The sequence below is a fragment of the Amblyomma americanum genome, chromosome 3 (genome assembly GCF_052857255.1).
Source record: "Amblyomma americanum isolate KBUSLIRL-KWMA chromosome 3, ASM5285725v1, whole genome shotgun sequence".
Lineage (NCBI taxonomy): Eukaryota > Metazoa > Arthropoda > Arachnida > Ixodida > Ixodidae > Amblyomma > Amblyomma americanum.
The window spans coordinates 192340501-192358225 of NC_135499.1; the positions used below are offsets into that span (position 1 = coordinate 192340501).

Below are 17725 nucleotides of genomic sequence, written 5' to 3' on the forward strand. Positions count from 1 at the left end.
GTAATGAAATTGTTTATAAATGGGTTTGGTTATACAGAACCAATTCTGCTGAATCGTGCTGTTTGCTTTAACCGGTTTGACTAAAGGAAATCTTTCCTTTTACATAACTGAAAATATTTGAAATGTAACCCAAGAAAGGAGCACCAGAACAACCGAGGTTCTCCCAGGTGGGAAAATTACTTACCGACCAATAGCCTAGGCACTTGGATGGACTCTTCTGCGTACTCCAGCATGCCCCGCGCCGTTTTCACAGACTCCTCGGTCTGAAACAGGGCACTGAATAGTTAGTTACTACACCACGACAGCAAAATTTGCAGCACTGAACACATGCCACACCAAGATGGATTAGGCAGCCAGCTGCGCCCACTAACCTACCAGTTCATACTTCCAATTCTCTACGCTCATAGCAGAACAGGTATACGTCACATTGGTCAAAAGAAACTTACCATGTAAGCACCGCCAACATCTATGCAGTAAATTATAGCAAATTCAACTGGTTGATCTGGAGCAGCTGGCCAGTTTAGAGCAACTCTCCTCGCAGCAGAGTGACCTAAATCCGCTGAGCAGAGGCAGATTTAGCCAGAACTCCTAGGATGTGTTGTAGTCACTTCTCCAATCGCTAGGCTGCGTTCGCCCCCCTTTTAGCACCACTTAAATATCACCGCTAAACCATGGATGTTTGATTCCTGAAAGCAGTACTGTGCATTGTCAGACTAAGTAATTATGCTTCTTGCTTTGATCCTTCTGGAAAGCGGTTGAAAGCGCTCGGAGACCAGTACCAGCAACGATGCTGAAAAATATCTCCCTAGGAATATTTATTAAAAGAATGTTTCCTGAATGGCCTCGCAAAAAGCTGAATATAAGTACAATTGGATACAACTAAAAAGAAGCAAAAAATGCCTCTAAAAAAAAAAGGCTTTCCAGCCAATGGCGTCAATTGATTTTCATGGCATCGTGGATGCAAAAGAAAAGGATAGGAATTTTTTTGAAAAAAAAAAAAAGAACTGCCGTATTTACGTGCATAATTTGTGTTCTTGCGTAATTTTTGCGCCCTTAACTTATCACCCGGGCTTATAAAAAAAATTTACTCGCATATTTTATACACCGTGCTGCACTAGACCCACCATCATGCACGCAGGCTCTACCCTATGGCTCTACCCAGTAGCATTCAGATATTCCGCGTGTTTGTTTGGAAGGCTTCTTGAATCTTTTGTGCACTGGGCGTGCATGGTGGCGTCAGGAGCAGCTGTTACAATCGCGGCGGCACCAGCGGCATCGCCACTCGGAACGGCCTGCAGCGCTTCCGGGGAGGATTGGCAGCTGATAGAAGAGCTGACACCGCTGTTTGCATGGAGGAAGAAAAAAATTGGCTATGGTTAACCCTAGTTGAATTGCGAAAGCTTCGTTTCCTCGGCACGTCTTCTACGCAGCGTCTCATTCAGACGCTCTCGAGAACTCAAACCGGTCTCTTCTGCAATTGAAGAGTCACTTCGGGACGTGGCATAACTTCTAGCCGCATCTTCGTTACGATGCTTCTCCAGTCATGCGGAGTGTTCTTCTCGCATCTCTTAAGCGCGTTCTCTCTTCCTCGCTTCGTTCTTTCGTTGTTGCCTCTCTTTCGCGCTCTTCATAATGACTAGAATCCACTGAGGCGAAGCGCATATATATACATACCACCCGCGACGCGACACCTCCTCTCCCTCCACCCCTGTGGAGAACATCTGGTGGAGCGAGGGGCGACGGCAGTGCCATCTGTTGGAGCACGGCTCCGGCGTTGCCAGGCAACAGCGGCTCAACGTCATTCGTCTTCCACGGCATATGGCTGAAGTGCGCAACGTGCAGAAATGGCTCGCTGGCTGGCGTAGTGTTGCTTTTGCAACAAAACTAAGGAGGGTGCATGACGTCACGCGCTCAGCCTCTGCAAGTCATCCTCCTCTGACGCCGCTATCGAGGGAACTTTGTGCACCGACTCTTGGTAAGTGGGCCCTCCACAGTTACCAGACTGCCAACCAGCTTGGATCGCGGTACTTTTTAGTCTGACGCAACACAGCGAGAGAGCGAAACCGAAATCCAGCTAAAAAAAAAAAAAGAGCTACCGCTGCCTTCTCAAGTGAGGGCCTATTTCCCATGATGCTTTCCATTATATTTTTTATGACTAGGCTTCAAGGTTATGACGTCACGTTCCCTCCTAGTTTTTTTTCCCTCCATGGCCGTTTGGCTGATGCATGACTCGAGTGCCGGCTACGCTTTTCTTGGTGGCTCTGACGGCTTGTGTTTGGTTGTTCGGTTGTGTCTTGCAATGGAGTACCACAAAACTGCTTGTCAGCACCTTCTCGCGGTGCGGAGCAGCGAATCCAGCAATAATTACCGTGTGCATACAAGCTTGCCCATAGACTACCGTATAAACCAGAATATAAGTCGAGATTTTTTCTTAAACGGATAGCCAAAGCCGTATCGACATCCAAACGCGAATGCTTTTTTTTTTCGTTCAGAGCCACCGGAATTGTTGGTCTTTGCATGCGCTGCTTTGTTTGACCTCGTGCGCAATTCCGCGTTAGCAATGAGTACCAGCGGCACGCGGAGGCAGTTCACAGCGTCTTTCAAGAAGAAAGTTACAAGTTCGCTGAAGCGAACGGGAACATGGCCGCTGAGCGCAGGTTCGGTGTTTCGGAGAAGAGCGTGCGGTATTGGCAAAAAGATAAGTTGTTCGCGTGCAAGCCGAGCAAAATGTCCTTTCGCGGACGTAGTGCAGTACATCCAGAACTTGAGGACGCACTTGCTGACTTTGTGCACCACCTTCGTGCGCGGTCACTACCCGTGACTGTGCATTCCATTCAATGCAAAGCTTTGGACCTTGCGCAAGAAGCTGGACTACGCCGAGAAGAGTTCAGCGCACCGAAGTCATGGGTGCGCCGTTTTATGAGGCGCAAGGGATTTTCTCTCCGTCGCCGCACATGCATATGCCAGAAGCTGCCAGAGGAGTTCGCCGATACGCTCGTCAGCTTCCAGCGGTATGTGATTCGGCTTCGAGAGGAGCACGATTACATGCTCGGACAAATTGCGAACGCCGACGAGACCCCTGTCTGGTTTGATATGCCTTCGGCTACCCGTCAGAGAACGCGGCGTCAAAGAAGTAAAACTTCTGTCGACAGGAAGTGAGCACTCACGCTTTACCGTCATGCTTGCGTGCATGGCAGATGGCAGAAAGTTGCCTCCTTTTGTCATTTTCAAAAGGAAAACGATGCCGAAGGAAGCCTTCCCTTCAGGTGTTGTTGTGCGCGTGAATGAGAAAGGGTACATGGACGAGGCTATGATGATTGATTGGATTCGCGTGGTGTGGAATCGTCGGCCCGGTGCACTGCTGCGTCATCGGAGCATGCTGGTTTTCGATGCTTTTTGCGGCCACCTGACCGAATCAGTAAAGCGCGCGGTCACGGAAGCTAGGACCGACGTCGTCGTCATTCCACCAGGTCATTCCTGGTGGAATGACGTCTACCCTTCAGCCACTCGACGTGGTACTGAACAAGCCCTTTAAGGACAGAGTGCGACAGGAGAACAATGAGTGGATGTCCGGCGACAATCCGAAGACGCCGACGGGCCGCCTGCAAAGGCCTCCACTTGCGACCGTCTGCAGCTGGGTGTTGTCGGACTGGCGTTCTTTGCCAGATGCCATGGTGCAAAAGGCTTTCAAGAAGTGCTGCATAAGCAACACGCTGGATGGAACTGAGGACGACGCACTGTGGGAGGCGGTGAGCGACAAGGAATCTTCCGACGACACTGATGAAAGTTCAGAGTGAAGTCGCAGCTCTGGGGGTCGAGGGACGCAGCCGACGTTGCAAATAAATGCGTTTCGGCATTTTTGAGGGATGCCCCTGGCCTCAAAAGCCACACCTGACGGTACTAATCAATAACTAAGTCGTCTGTCATAAAGCCTTTTTCGTTCACTCGCACAATCACACCTTTCGGGAACATTTCATTTGGCATTGTTTTTCTTTTGAAGACGATGTACTGTCGGAGCTTTGTGCCATCTTTCAAGTATGATAGCATAACAGTGAACCGAAGTTTCTCGTTTCCTGTCGTGAGAAGCTTAACCTTGCGAGCTTCCCTCACGCTCACTGTTGTGTTGCTCGTCACGTCGAAGTAGACGGGAGTCTGGTCCGCATTGCCGATTTGGCCGAGCAGGTATCGCCGCGAGTCGCGGAGCTTGAGGTCGTGCCTGTGGAAGGAGAGAACTTTCTCCTCGTAAGCAGCAGGCAGCTTCTGGCATACACTAGTACGCCGACGAAGAGAGAAGCCAGCCCTCCTCATAAATTTCGAAGCCCAAGCCCTGCTGGCTTTGAAGTCTGTTTGGAGTATTCCAGCTTCAGCAGCAAAGACCCGGGCTTGTTGCGTGATCATTTCGCATGTCACTGTAAGGGACCGATCACGTATTTCGGTGACATACGCTGCAAGCTTGACCTCCAGCTCCAGAAAGCGTCCCGACTTCAGCCCGCGGAAACTTCTTCGCTTGGAGTCGCAATCGAAAATTTTGTCTCACTGCTACCGCCACTTCCGCACCAACCGTTCAGAAACTGCGAACTTGCGGCCCGCCGCGCAGTTTGTTGGTTTCTTCGGCGTAAATGATGGCCTCCCTCTTGAACGCTGCAGTGAATGAGCGCCGAATGCTTTTCGAACCTGGAGAGCTCATGGCGAAGCACGCGGCCGGCAGTCGAGTCAAAAGCACCAACTCCAAGCACCACCAAACAAAGAGTGATCGGTGTCGGGGCGTCGGCTCTTCCAGCAAACATCGGCATTCCCCAGAAGCGCCGCTGTTACGTATTGTGCAACCAACTGAAATAGCGGCTCTTCCATCAGCTAGCGACACACCCGGGCACTGGCACAGACTCCGCGATTGGAACAGCGGCCCTTCCCGCGAGTGAAATGAAATGAAATTGGTTTTGGGGGAAAGGAAGTGCCGCAGTATTTGTCTCAAATATCGGTGGAAACCCAGTTGTAAGGGAAGAGATAAAGGAGGGAGTGAAAGAAGAAAGGAAGAACGAGGTGCCGTAGTGAAGGGCTCCTGCATAATTTCGACCACCTGGGGATCTTTAACCTGCTGTACTGACATTGCACAGCACACGGGCGCCCTTGCGTTTCGCTTCCATCGAAACGCTGCCGCCGCGGTCGGGTTCTAACCCGGGTATCCTGTTCAGTAGCACTGAACCATCGCGGTGGGTAATGGTGTGCGCAGTAAAAATGAAAAATCCTGGCCAAAAAGCCCGCGGATTACCTGAATGCTACGCTTGGAGCCATAGAGCTAACAAAAACTTCTAACATCGCAGTAGCGTCCCTGATAGATTGTTTTTCTTGCTTTTATTGGCAGTTCAAGTTTCGCAACAAAAACTTCTAACATCGCAGTAGCGTCCCTGATAGATTGTTTTTCTTGCTTTTATAGGCAGTTCAAGGTTTCGTTTCGATTGTAAGTCGACCCCACCACTTCGGAATTTTAAATTTCAAAAAAAAGGGTAGACTTACAATCGTGTAAATACGCTACGTGTAATGTGTAACTCAGCCACATTATATAAAAAAAAATAAACCCGGAGAGAATTGGTATACCTGTTGTGATAGATTGTTAGTGCTTATCTAACAACAGTGAAAAGCTTATTAGCATTTTGTTTTTGTGCAAATTCATTTATAGACATTAGAAGATTTGCTTGAACTGCATTGTTTACTCTTGGGCTGCTTTAGTGCAATTTCACGAGCAATGTGCAGAGATACGAGGTCCAAGTTGTGGATCCGGTAGCTCATGAGAGCTATTGTAGAGCTGCCCAGCTGAGCATGTTCGTGTTCCATTTGTTGATCAGGATTGCGTTGCCCTGTGGCAGATTCGGTCATTTTGGCACCATTCAGCACCCAGCTCCTAACTGACGAGCGAAATTCGCCATTTGTTACGCCCACTAAAATGGCAACATGCAACATGTGCTAGAGCAACGCATTTGCGACCTTGCTTCCCCAAGACCCATAAAGGTCCGCAAAACATGGAATACAGATGCCTGGTACCCACCTCGCCAAATATCTTGAATGTGCACGTGGCCTCCTGCAGTTCAATACCCGTCACACCGTCCAGCTTGCGGGCATTCTGGATGTTGGCTCCGTGTGCCCCAATGGCCAGCCCCATCAGGTCTTCACGCACGCTGAACTCTTCCACAAACCCAGAGCTGGAGTGGAGGCGTGTGCTCTGCACATCACAGCACAACAAAAGGGTTCAAGAGCATGAGGCAGAGCTGGCTACACAGAATACCCCTTCTAAGCATACGTGTCATGCATTCTCGCCATCATGCACTAGCCTCCTCGACATGCCAAGGTGTCAATAATGCCTCAATGGGAAAGCCAGGCCTAGAAAGAAGTGTGTGCTGCTCAAGATAGCTAGCTAACTTCACAGGTTGCACCACAGGCCTTGTTCTGTTGATGCCAAAGTGAACAAATGGCAAAGGGTGAAGTGACACCTCGAAACAAGGAGCATGTTTGTCACATGTTGCCATTCAGCTTCTCACCCCCTCCCCTTCGTACATTCGGGGGGAAAAAAATTCAGAAAACTGCCAGGCTCTTTCCCCCTCCCCTTTTGCTAAGGAGTAGCAGTTGTACCCTCCAACATGAGCACACCCAATCACAGGCCTACCTGGACTAAAGACACAGGTGGCATATTCTCAAGAGTGGTCACTTCCTGGCACATCTGGAGATTTTCGGTCTTGCCACATATGAATTTAGGAAACACAATGAGGACTTTGCCTCAAATGCAAAGAGAGAGAGAGAGGAGAAAAAGTGAACAAAAACACTATCTGCTGTGACTTCTCACTTAAGCGCTCAATGTCAGTGTCAAGGGGTTTGTGCAACTGGTGTCAAAAAAAAAAAAAAAAAGGAAGAGAAGACAAAGAAGGACGGAACACCAGTCCCAGCGTTCACTTGAAAGCACTTTTTTTTCTGCAGCGCGCAGCTTAACCCACCTCCCACCAAAACACCCAGCAATGTACTTTTAAACTAAACTGAGTTACACTTGAAACGTGAAAACCAGATTAGAACTTTATTAAAAACATCATTCCTGCCAAGTCAACCAAGCGTCTGTGTAGAATTGGTGCGTAAACCTGCCACCGCATTTTAATAAATTTTGCTTTTCATGTGCCAGGTACTCCACTACGTGAATGATCGCAGTGTAACACAGCCGGTGCATTTTTGTTAGGGCAATCAGAACTGGCAGCAAATAGGCAGGATGCACTAAACTCTGCGAACTGAACAACCAGAAAGGACGAAATTTTTGCACACTGCCCGCCTCAGGCTTGCACATTTTATGCAAGCCCATGCACACACAGACAAGCTGAGGCCCCCATGCTCACACCATGCCACAGCCCAGCAGACAAACACACGAAGGCACGATAAGGGTTAGCACACACACCTTTTGTTTTGAATTGGGATCCCCTCTCTGAGAAGACTTACGACTCTGCAAAGGGAAATATCGCAAAGCACACGCTGGTTGGCATGACAGCTGTTAGAGCAACGGCCCCACTGGCTAAGCACAGGGCACACATCCACACAGCCTGCCTAATTCACACAAGCGCTCAGCGAGAAAAGCCCACCTCAAGCTGGGACTGTGCTAGCAGTTTAAGGACAAGGCCCATTTCAGCTCTTGTATGCTGCAACAGCTGGCAAATATGGTAAATTGTGCAAAATGACTGCAGCTGAGGGCTACACCCAAAAAGCCAGCAGCTGAAAGTTATGCCAAAGAGGAGGTCTCTGTCCCATGGAAACTTCCTGTGGCCTCAAGGCTAATTGCTGTAGCAAATGCCGCTTAGTGTGGTAGTAGCACTACCCCAAGATACATCAGATTGACATTAGAACTTCCCCGCTGTGCATACTGCACATTGTGCCATGACATAAATAACGAATTTCTGTTCTGAGCTCGAAATTAGTCTGATGATTTGTTTCCACTTTTCATGACATCTACCACTGTTTTGTGCGTCAGTTCAACTGAAGTTAAATTGTAATTGCATCATTCTGGAGTCCTATGCGCTATTAAGGCCCTAGTTTCCCGCAATTGTGTGAAAAATCGACGATTCAAGCACTTTCCACAGAAATTCATGTTTGCAGCCGAATTATTCTTTTTTTGAAACACCAGAAGGAACAACAGAACAATAGGAGATGACTATTTTACTTTTTTTTTATTGCATGGATATAACACGAGTTGAGACGCCAGAAAAATTTTAGAAGAAATATTACGATTATAACAAAACCCCAAACCATTCAAGCAAACTGCAGCTACAGGAGGATCCACTGCAAGTTAGGTGTCTACCAAAAAGAAAAGATGGAGTTTGCCAATGTGCCTGAACTCAGTCAAGAATTGCCTGTCCTTGTTGACGAGTGGAAAGTGTACCTGAAAACTGCTTGAGAGCTGAAATCCAGAGACAGACCTAGCCCATTTCCTTTATAAGAAAAACCAAGGTGAAGACTGGCAACCCGTCTACCTTTGTCCGGAAAGGAAGAAATGACCCTAACACTCTTTCCCACTGCTTAGCACAACTCTGTTGATGCGGAGGGATCATTCAGTCATTATGGAGATCTAGTATCAAATAAGTACCATTCTTTAAATGAAATTAGCAGGAAAACATTACTTGATGCTGAGTTCCAACAGCCACATCCAATTTTAGACGTGGGACCTTGGCAGCATGCAAGGCGTGTGCTAAAAAAAAAATGAACTTGCACATTTCTTTCCCACGTCTTATACTTCCCATGAAATTTTGTGGATTCTTAATTCTGTAGTATCCATAGAATTTTTAACTTTCCACCACAGGTAAGCAAAGCTTCGGAACACTTGGGCATTGGAAAGGTTCCAGTGAATGGTGACCCCGAGTGGGAGGGAAAAGGAAGAAAAAAAGCTTCAGCTGATTGTTCACTGTGGACAAAGTCTTTTCCTTGCCGAGCAAGCAGTGGAAGTTTTATGACACATTGATGACGATCAGACATGAGCCCACGTCCAACATAACATGAAGCGGCAGGCACTTCCTTTAGGTTTTGGCAACTTCAATTACACAGAAAACCAAAAAAGATGCATTCTTCTACACCCTGCTAAGCCTGTCGGAACTACCTCGCTGTCAAGAATGGAATGTTGAAGCATGTACAGAGTTGAAAGCCGTTTGTGGACAATGAAAATGGTTTGTTTTATGGGGGTTTAATGTCCCAAAGCGACTCAGGCTATGAGGGACGCCGTAGTGGAGGGCTCCGGAAATTTAGACCACCTGGGGTTCTTTAACGTGCACTGACATCGCACAGCACACGGGCCACTAGAATTTTGCCTCCACAGAAATTCAACCACCGCGGCCGGGATCGAATCCGCGTCTTTTGGGTCAGCAGCCGAGCGCCATAACCACTGAGCCACCGTGGCGGCGGACGATGAAAATGGTCAAGCAGCACAGTTTCTTGTACCTCTCAAAAATGAAGCAAATGTAATGCAAAAAAGTTGAGAGTACAAATCATTAACCCAAGCATTTATTTCAAATGTTTAGTCTTTCTACCAGATGGATTCAGCTTTGCACGCTTGAGCTTCAAAAACCTGCGCAAAAACTCCACTGAACTGAACTGAAGATGCACTATCTGAACTTGTTTCAAGCTTCGAAAAATGGTGAGGCTTTCTATGATGGAGTGAAAAGGAGGCATTAAACGGCATTAGTTACACCATGTACCACAAACCACTTTAGAGTACAAAGAAAAGTGTGCCCCACAAGTGTAGGGCATGTTATTCAGTCACAGTAGAATCTCGGTGATACGAATCTCAAGGAGTTGCGAAAAAATTTATATGATCCGAAATTTTGTACCATCCAAATGAACAAATTCGTATGCAGAAGCATGAAAGATGCACTCACGAAGATCTGTTTACGGCTTACTAGATTTATTCGCTGCTGTGCAGACACAGCTCCCTACTCACAGTGCGCACCGCACGATAAGCGATCCGAGACTTTGGCGATGTGCGGGCCGTGCACAGCCGCTCACCGTGTACCGCGCGATTAGCGATCGGGACATTGGCGGTGTGCGGGCAGCGCTTAGTGCTCGAGGATGCAGTCGCGGCTCGTATTATCTGTAGAGGCGAGGGAGAGAGTTCGGAACATCCGAAATTCCGCACATCGTACACAATGCACTATGGGCGGGGAATTCTGCGAATTCGTATCATCGAGATTCTACTGTATATGCGAACGCCCATCAGTAAATGTGAGCCAATCTAGACAGCTGTCACCTATGCCACAAGTGCAAAAACAGTCCTCTTTAAAGTTTTTCCAACCATTCTGCACATTTTCATTATCCTTACAAAATGAAGATGATGCAGCCAGACATATATCAACATTGTAGTCAGCAGAATGCAAAGCTGGTGTAATGACCTGTGCAAAAAATAAGAATGCTATTTCTGAATATCATTGTTACACAGGCACTTCCACACGATTGCCATGGACCCTTTCTGGGACAATTTTTTTATCGCAAACAAGAATGGTTGCTGCTACATGGACCAAACATCTGGATACATCTCACTGAGCTCACTCAGCATGGCATTTCATACAACAACCTGTGATCACGATTTACATGTGCTATCCTGATGCACGGATTGCAATTGACAGGATCCAGATAGAGCAGAATCGCGATCGAAATTTTTCACGTAGCAGAAAACGTATTCTAATCGAACTCAACCGTTCATTAAAAATCTTGCGACCAATGTGTCAACCTTGAGTACTTGCTTCAAGTTCGTAAGGTGAATATTGGGCATTCAATTTCACTTTTCTGCTTCACTTCTTCAGCACAATGAACAAAATAAAATTAGCAGACTGGATCTGGCAGTATGTGGTTGGTGCTATTTCAGTAGATTTTTTACGAACAGTGCTGGGCCGGCAAGTTTTGTGTTTTGCCAAGGAAGTTTTTAGACAGAAGTGCTTTCAAAGCAAGGTGTAAAACAGGCTTCACTGCGAAAAATGTGGCCCATGTTAAGTTACAGATAGTTACTAACGCCACACTAGCTGGACCAGCCCACGAAAGTGGTGCGGTAGCACCTTAGCGGTTGGCAGCGCCGGCTTGTGGTGGCTGCGGGAAGGCTTCACTACTGTGGCCACTCGAGTATGTGACCTCAGCAGACTAGCCAGTATGTTCTAGGCACTATACATCTGGTGACATGCAGGCGGAATAGTCCGACAGGCGCTCCACTTGCCGAGTACAAAAGGGAAGGATCCCAGCGAAGCCGCGCAACAAAACATGTCTCCTGATAGGCACGCAACTGAGCTGAGCTCAAAATGATGATTTGTTGATGCCAATGGCATGCCACCACACAGGCAACAACATGGATCTATTTGTTTTCTTTTATAGCTGGCAGGAGGAGTGAAGAGCCGATTGCAATTGTAACTGCATGCAAGAATACACCGAATCCTTCCACTTGTCCAAAATAGCTATTTGCGACAGAGCCCCAAAACGGCAACGAAGCATGGGTGCATGCAGAACGCCGGCAGAATTCCCATGGATTTGAAACTAAGTGTCATGCCTAAAGAATCGATTTCACCTCTGATAATGCAAAACTTTCTGCAACGCAGCCGTACCGTGACCGTATGCTCGGCAATGTTTCCCAGCAGTCGAAGGACGGTAAACTACGGCTACAATGTAGGCGTGGCTGCGCCGTCCCCCGCCTCGCCGTCCACAAAGCAACACACGCACTGCGACACGCCTGTCGGCAGAAAATGGCAGCCCCGGAGAACGGCTCTGGATTCTGGTCTATATCATATTAATCATAAACATCAGCTCTGCGACTGCCTATCACTTTCTGCCATGCGTGCAACCTTATGCTTTGGCACCAGGAAATGAAAGAAGTACAGAACACATTTGTACACAAGAGGTGCTAACGCACATACCAGACCATCTCTGCCTCCCAGTGCCACCCATGCTCTAAATGCAGCCATGCAAGCACACCAGAAGACCGCAGGCTGAGAATCCATCAAGATAACTAGTGTTAGTCTTTGCTATTATTTTGTCTGCATGCAAGGATTAGATCCTGTATGTGCTGAGGCGACCTAATGCTAAACACCCCCCTCCTCTGGGTTCACTTAGGATGTGTCACTTGGGCTAAGACTCACATATAAGGGACAATTTCACCAGACCCAGCTTGAAATGAACAAGTTCCTGAGCGCTAGCTTGCATTGTCAGACTCTAGCAATACTTTGCAAAAGCTGTGATAAACGTGCGCACTATGGTGAGCAAAAGAAGAGCCAAAAATATATCTTTCTAGATTAGTGGGTACTTAGAATACAAATCAGCTTTGCTTGAAGCACTCATTAAAGCAAAACCATGTTCAGTTTTTTATGCTTCACAGTTTAGACACACCCAGTAATGACACAGAATTCAAAAAGCTCCACTTATTAAACAAGCACGACTGCTAGAAATGCTGAGAATGCCCACACATCTGGAGGATCCTGGCGAACCTAGGAGATGTTCACCACTGATGAACACCGAAGCCCAATTTTTACCCCAGATGCAGTCAAACCTCGATATAACAAACACCGGTACAATCGAGCCCAGTTATAACGAAACTGACCGTCGCACGGATTTCGTTCATTGTATCAGAGGTTTGTAGTAAGTGGACTTTTCATTTTAAAGCGAAACATATGAAGTCACAAAATTACCGTTAATTTCTAGAAGCGTTCATTATGCATGTCGGCATCTTCGAAGGAGACCATATCACAGCCCTTTCCAAGCTTTGCAGAGTGGTCACGTGTATGTTTCTTGATGATGCCAAGCAACAAGCAGTTTTAAGAACACGTTTTAGCTAATATACAGTTAACAAGTTCACAGCAACAAGTGGCAGGTTGGCCTCCTTGTCAATAAAATCTTGGAAGTCAAGGAGTGCTCGTGCTTCACGTACAACTGCTTCGTCAGTGTATCACTTCGCAATGCCACTGCCATGATCCACATCTTACGAAGGCGGCCCAAGCGAAATGATGACCAGCCATCTGTGCATTAACAACGCTAAGTTATGAAGCGAATCACACACACGGATGTTCAACAAAGTTTTCAGTCTTTTGTTGGCCCATAAACCATTTTTTATGGAATCAATTTCTGCTGCACTCCGCCGTCAAGTCTCGTCCACATGGCCCTTTCGTGACTTCCACAGCAGCAAAGATATCCGAACCGAACCTCGACTTCTGCTACGTCAGTTGCTATCAGCATGTGCTATGTAGTGCCGATGCTGGGACATCTTGAGCCTATGAATGACGCCTATATCCTATGACTGAATCTTGCGCTTTTCATTCGGTAGCGAGAGGAGCATTGCCGCCTCAGTCAGCGAAGGCAACACGTGGTGCGCCACGAAGTTTTGAAGCACGAGCAGAAGCCTCCATTGTTCACTTTTTTGTAATAACTGAACTCAACAAGCCACTCAATATGAAAACCGTGCATCGCTGTTATGAAACATGACTGGTTGCAGTTTCTTCGAATAGCAACCACAAAGTAACACATTACGCAGGCTTTTATGTGGGGCCAGTAGAGTACGAAAGCGTTAGACCCAAAGGATCACAGTTTGCTAGACTTGCTGATGACAAAGGACAGCCGCCGGTCACAGCTGTTCACCCTCGTGCATAGATGCACGTAAACGTGAAAGTTTGCAGTGCCTTCCACTAGCGCTGGTAAATCAGTCCTTTTATCCCCAATGTCTCGCCTTTCCTCTTTACATTTTTAGGTCTGCACATTATTTCTGAGGGCGGGTGTCACAGGCGCTTTCCAACTGCGCTTACCGGATGTGCAGGTGCTGTTGGCGGTCTTAAAGGACTGTGGGGTCGAATTTACAGCACCTCTTAGTTCGTTGTAACTGAGTTTGGCCACCATAGTTGTTCGTTGTATCTGAGACACAGTCGTATTGCCCTAAAGCTTACTTTGATGGTAGCACCGCCCTCATACGTAACAAGCGAGCGTTCGTTTTAACTGCGGCCGTTATAAGTGGGCTCGATAGTATTAAATTATCGGTTATATTGAACGCTTCCTAAACCGTTTCAACAAATACATAGCATTCTTACTCTATATCGAATGCGGTTTGCCATAAAACAGAGTGCCAAGCTGTGACTGCTTGCATGATGGGCAGCTGGCCTTGCCTCACTACATAGGTGACTGCTAGTGGCGCAGCAAGAGTTCGCACCATGGTTCCCGCTTTATCTCACACTTGCCAACAGCACCATGGAAAATATAACCGCATAAACCTTTGATAGCCAGGTGGTCGGCATTCTTTATGGTTGGTTGTAGCCTTCCAGTAGCCATACACTGCTCACGTCAACAGTCACAGAGGTGGTGAAAACGGCAACAGTGCTCATCCTGGCATACCATTTTTCATACAACACCACTGTAATGTGGGGAGGTCACCTTGGCTGGCGTTTGACATGCTGCCATCACATGCCGACGGTGCTGTCCGAGGAAGACAACGCAACTATTATTGGTGAGGTTTGTTTTGTGGCCGCCGTAATGAAGAGAGCACTTACGAAATGGTATTAACACTTTGGAAAAGGTCTCTGCCAGTTTCAGTCTATTCCCTGACAAAACTGTGCTTCTCGTGCGCAACTTTTAGGTGAAATTTTATATTATAAATTTCAGCCACACAGAATCATTTAAAGATTTTTTAGCTGTTTGCTGCAACGAGGTTTGACTGTTGTGAGCTGCTCATTAATGCACTATGCAGAGCATCTATTAAACCATGCGCATATTTCTAAGACTTCTGCGAGTACCCTTTTTAGTCAATACAGCAGCGATCAGAGTATTTGCGACTTTTTCTATTGAATAGGAAGAACAGACTGCCTGTTCTAGCACTGCAAAACACAGTTTATATCTTGTCCAGAGCAACACTAGGTTTGAAGGGACACTAAAGAAAAATACCAAGTTCCGCTCATTTTTAGCAACAACAGAGCATAGATAAGCCAGAAGACTGTTTTGGTTTATGGTCGTTTAACGTCCCAAAGCGACTCAGGCTATGAGGGACACTGTAGTGAAGGTCTCCGGAAATTTCGACCACCTGGGGTTCTTTAACATGCACTGACATCGCACAGCACACGGGCCTCTAGAATTTCGCCTCCATCAAAATTCGATCGCCGCGGCTGGGATCGAACCCGCGTCTTTCGGGCCAGCAGCCGAGCGCCGTAACTGCTCAGAAGACTGTAAAAACGAAAGACTGCCACAATGCTCCTCGACAATTTTGGTAGGTGCGCCCGGCCAAGTGAATGCTTCACCAGCCACAACTGGCCCACCATTTTCATGCCCGACCGGTACTGTCGAAAAGGCAGGTACTGTCGAAAAAGGTGAAAAGCAGCCCAGCAAGTGCTTCTAAGACATGAAAATGCAAAGCATCGCTCACTTTACATGCAGCCATTGTGTGGAGAAGCTTTGGGACAACAAGCCAAGCACAAGCTCGCACGGCTATTTGTGTTTCTTTTGTGTGGTGAGGCTGCCACGCCATAAAAAAGGTAAGTAAACAGTATATGGTGGTGCCATCTGTAGGTAATTAGTACCAGTGCAATACTGCCCCGCAGCATGAGGCTGAAAAAGGAGAGAAAGTCATTTCACTCGTGATGTTCTTAGCAATGCAGCCATCTTTTCGCACAGAAGGAGGTGGCAGTGTCCCTCGAAGTATTATCAGCCTTGCACAGTTTGCTTCCGTACCCTTTAGTGTCCCTTCAAACCACTACCTAGACAATGGATTCACAAAGCTAATTTCTTACTCCTGGGATAAGAAGAGTGCACAATAAAAAGAAGTCACACAGAGTTCAATTCACTTGAAGGACAAGCCCCGACCTTTATCAGGACAAAAGGTGAGAACAAGTAGGTTGAAAACCACATCTTTTTATGTACAAAGCAAATTTCCCACAGGTATGCCAAATGCATTAAGGCCCATGGCTTTGGTGAAATGTTTATCAGCAACACAATTGCTTTAAAGCAGGATGATTGCTCATTTACACTTCCTCCAAGCACTGGCTGACTCTTTGACCTGCAGGTGTGTTAATCTTTTCTTCAAGACTAAGATAACATGGCCTGAGTAGAACTAACAGCCGTTTGCTCATTATATTCTGCCCCATGTTTGTTTTACTGCTTTTGTGCATGACAACATGCATAAAAATTTCCAAAATTGAGCTGCCCTGCAGAGAAGACAGACTAGTTTTTCACACACTAGAATTTTGAGCTCATGAAGTGTTAAGTGTGGTTATGTTACCAATAAGCTTGTACATTTTTTTTTACATGTACCAGGCCACGGAGTTCACAGAAGCCAATGCTGAGCATCTATGTGTATTGACATGTCTCTGCTGGTGCTCCGGGTGGAGTTCCATTGAGGGCTGCAAAGAACTCACCTCAAGCTGCCGGGCAGCCTCTTCCGTCTTACTGAGCAGAATCAGCTTCTGCCGCAGATTCCGGTAGTAAATCTCACTCATCATTTCAGCACGCTTCTTGGCCGCCTCCGAGCGGGCCTGCACAACCATAGGACACCAAAAGTTGCAATGAGTATGAACAGAGAGAATTTCAAAACAAAACGAAACGGCACACTCTCACGTCCCATTCCCATTCTTAAAAGTCAACAGTTTAATGCCTGTTGCCCCTCCTGGATGGCTGCACCCCTTTATCAAATACAGGAGGGGCTTTGCTATACAGCTACTAAAAAAAGAGTGCTCAAATGTTCTCCCTACCGCAAATCTACCATCTATTTTAATGGAGATACATGCACAAAGGCACTGACCTTGCGCACACCTGAGAAGCTCCTGTAGATACTTAAGCAGACAACACTAGTGACTACCGAAAGAAAAATAGTTCCAAAAACAATGGAGCTCCTCGATTAAGGGCTCCACCCAAATGCCAGAGAAAGCTTCTTAAACTTTTTATATCTGTTCATTCATGCATTTAAATAGAACGTATCTTAAAAATATAATAAATAACCGGCTCCATTCCAAGAGCTCATACTTGATGTGAACGCTCAAAAGCATTCGTTCTCTGCACTGAACACATTGAGTGGCAACCTTCAAAATCGTTTTCATAGTCACTATGCATAGACAGCTGGGCTAGTTCATGGTTTGTAACACTATGGCTAGGGGGGTTTTACTTTTTGATTTGAACCGAAAAACACCAATAAAAGTACACTGAAATTTATTCCTTGAACTTTGGTTTTAAAAGGAGGACCCGGAATGATTTAAATTGCCATATTCTAGTGCAACAGATCTGTACAGAAGGTCTTTGTGGGTAATCCAGTGAAATTTTTACGCTCTGTGTGGACCCTAAAATTTAGAAATAATTTTTAAAAATCGCAAATAATTAGGGCGACACCTCACTGTGCACACTGTAGGGACCTGCCCTGCAGCCCCCTGTGTTTGCAAGGCACCGTGCAGCAGCAGTCTCACCCCGAGGATGAACGCATTCCCTTGTCAGTAACATTAACTGGCAAGAGAGGGCGCCAGCGTCACTGCGCGGGAGACTGCTGAAGTCCGCGCGCGGGAGATGGGGGGCTGGGCGGGGATCGTCGGCGCGAGCGGACGTGTCACTCGCGGCTCCGCTCTTCGCCGGCGGGGCGAAGAAGCGACGGGGAGACAGGCTCCCCGTACTCGTCCCGCCCGGCCTTCGGAGTATATATCCCTTGCCCTAGCGCGGGCGAACATTCGCTCGGAACCTTGCTGGTGAGTCGGACGACCTTGATTCATTAGCGCACCTTGTTGCTAGC

The 17725-nt window shown here is 47.1% G+C and overlaps 1 protein-coding gene across 7 annotated transcripts in view; it reads right to left on the reverse strand.

Annotated features, from left to right (window-relative positions):
* Positions 1-17725, reverse strand: part of Fmr1 (synaptic functional regulator FMR1) — a 45879-nt gene that overhangs the window by 15099 nt on the left and 13055 nt on the right. For 4 of the 7 annotated variants that reach the window (XM_077659375.1, XM_077659372.1, XM_077659374.1 and 1 more), the window contains exons 6-8: positions 16371-16487; positions 6044-6217; positions 185-263 (exon numbers count right to left, since the gene is read on the reverse strand). In XM_077659375.1, coding sequence (XP_077515501.1) covers positions 185-263; positions 6044-6217; positions 16371-16487 — 370 coding nt within the window. Of the gene's footprint in view, positions 1-184; positions 264-6043; positions 6218-7429; positions 7475-16370; positions 16488-17725 lie in introns of all 7 variants that reach the window. The other 3 variants (XM_077659370.1, XM_077659373.1, XM_077659369.1) reach the window with 1 other exon arrangement.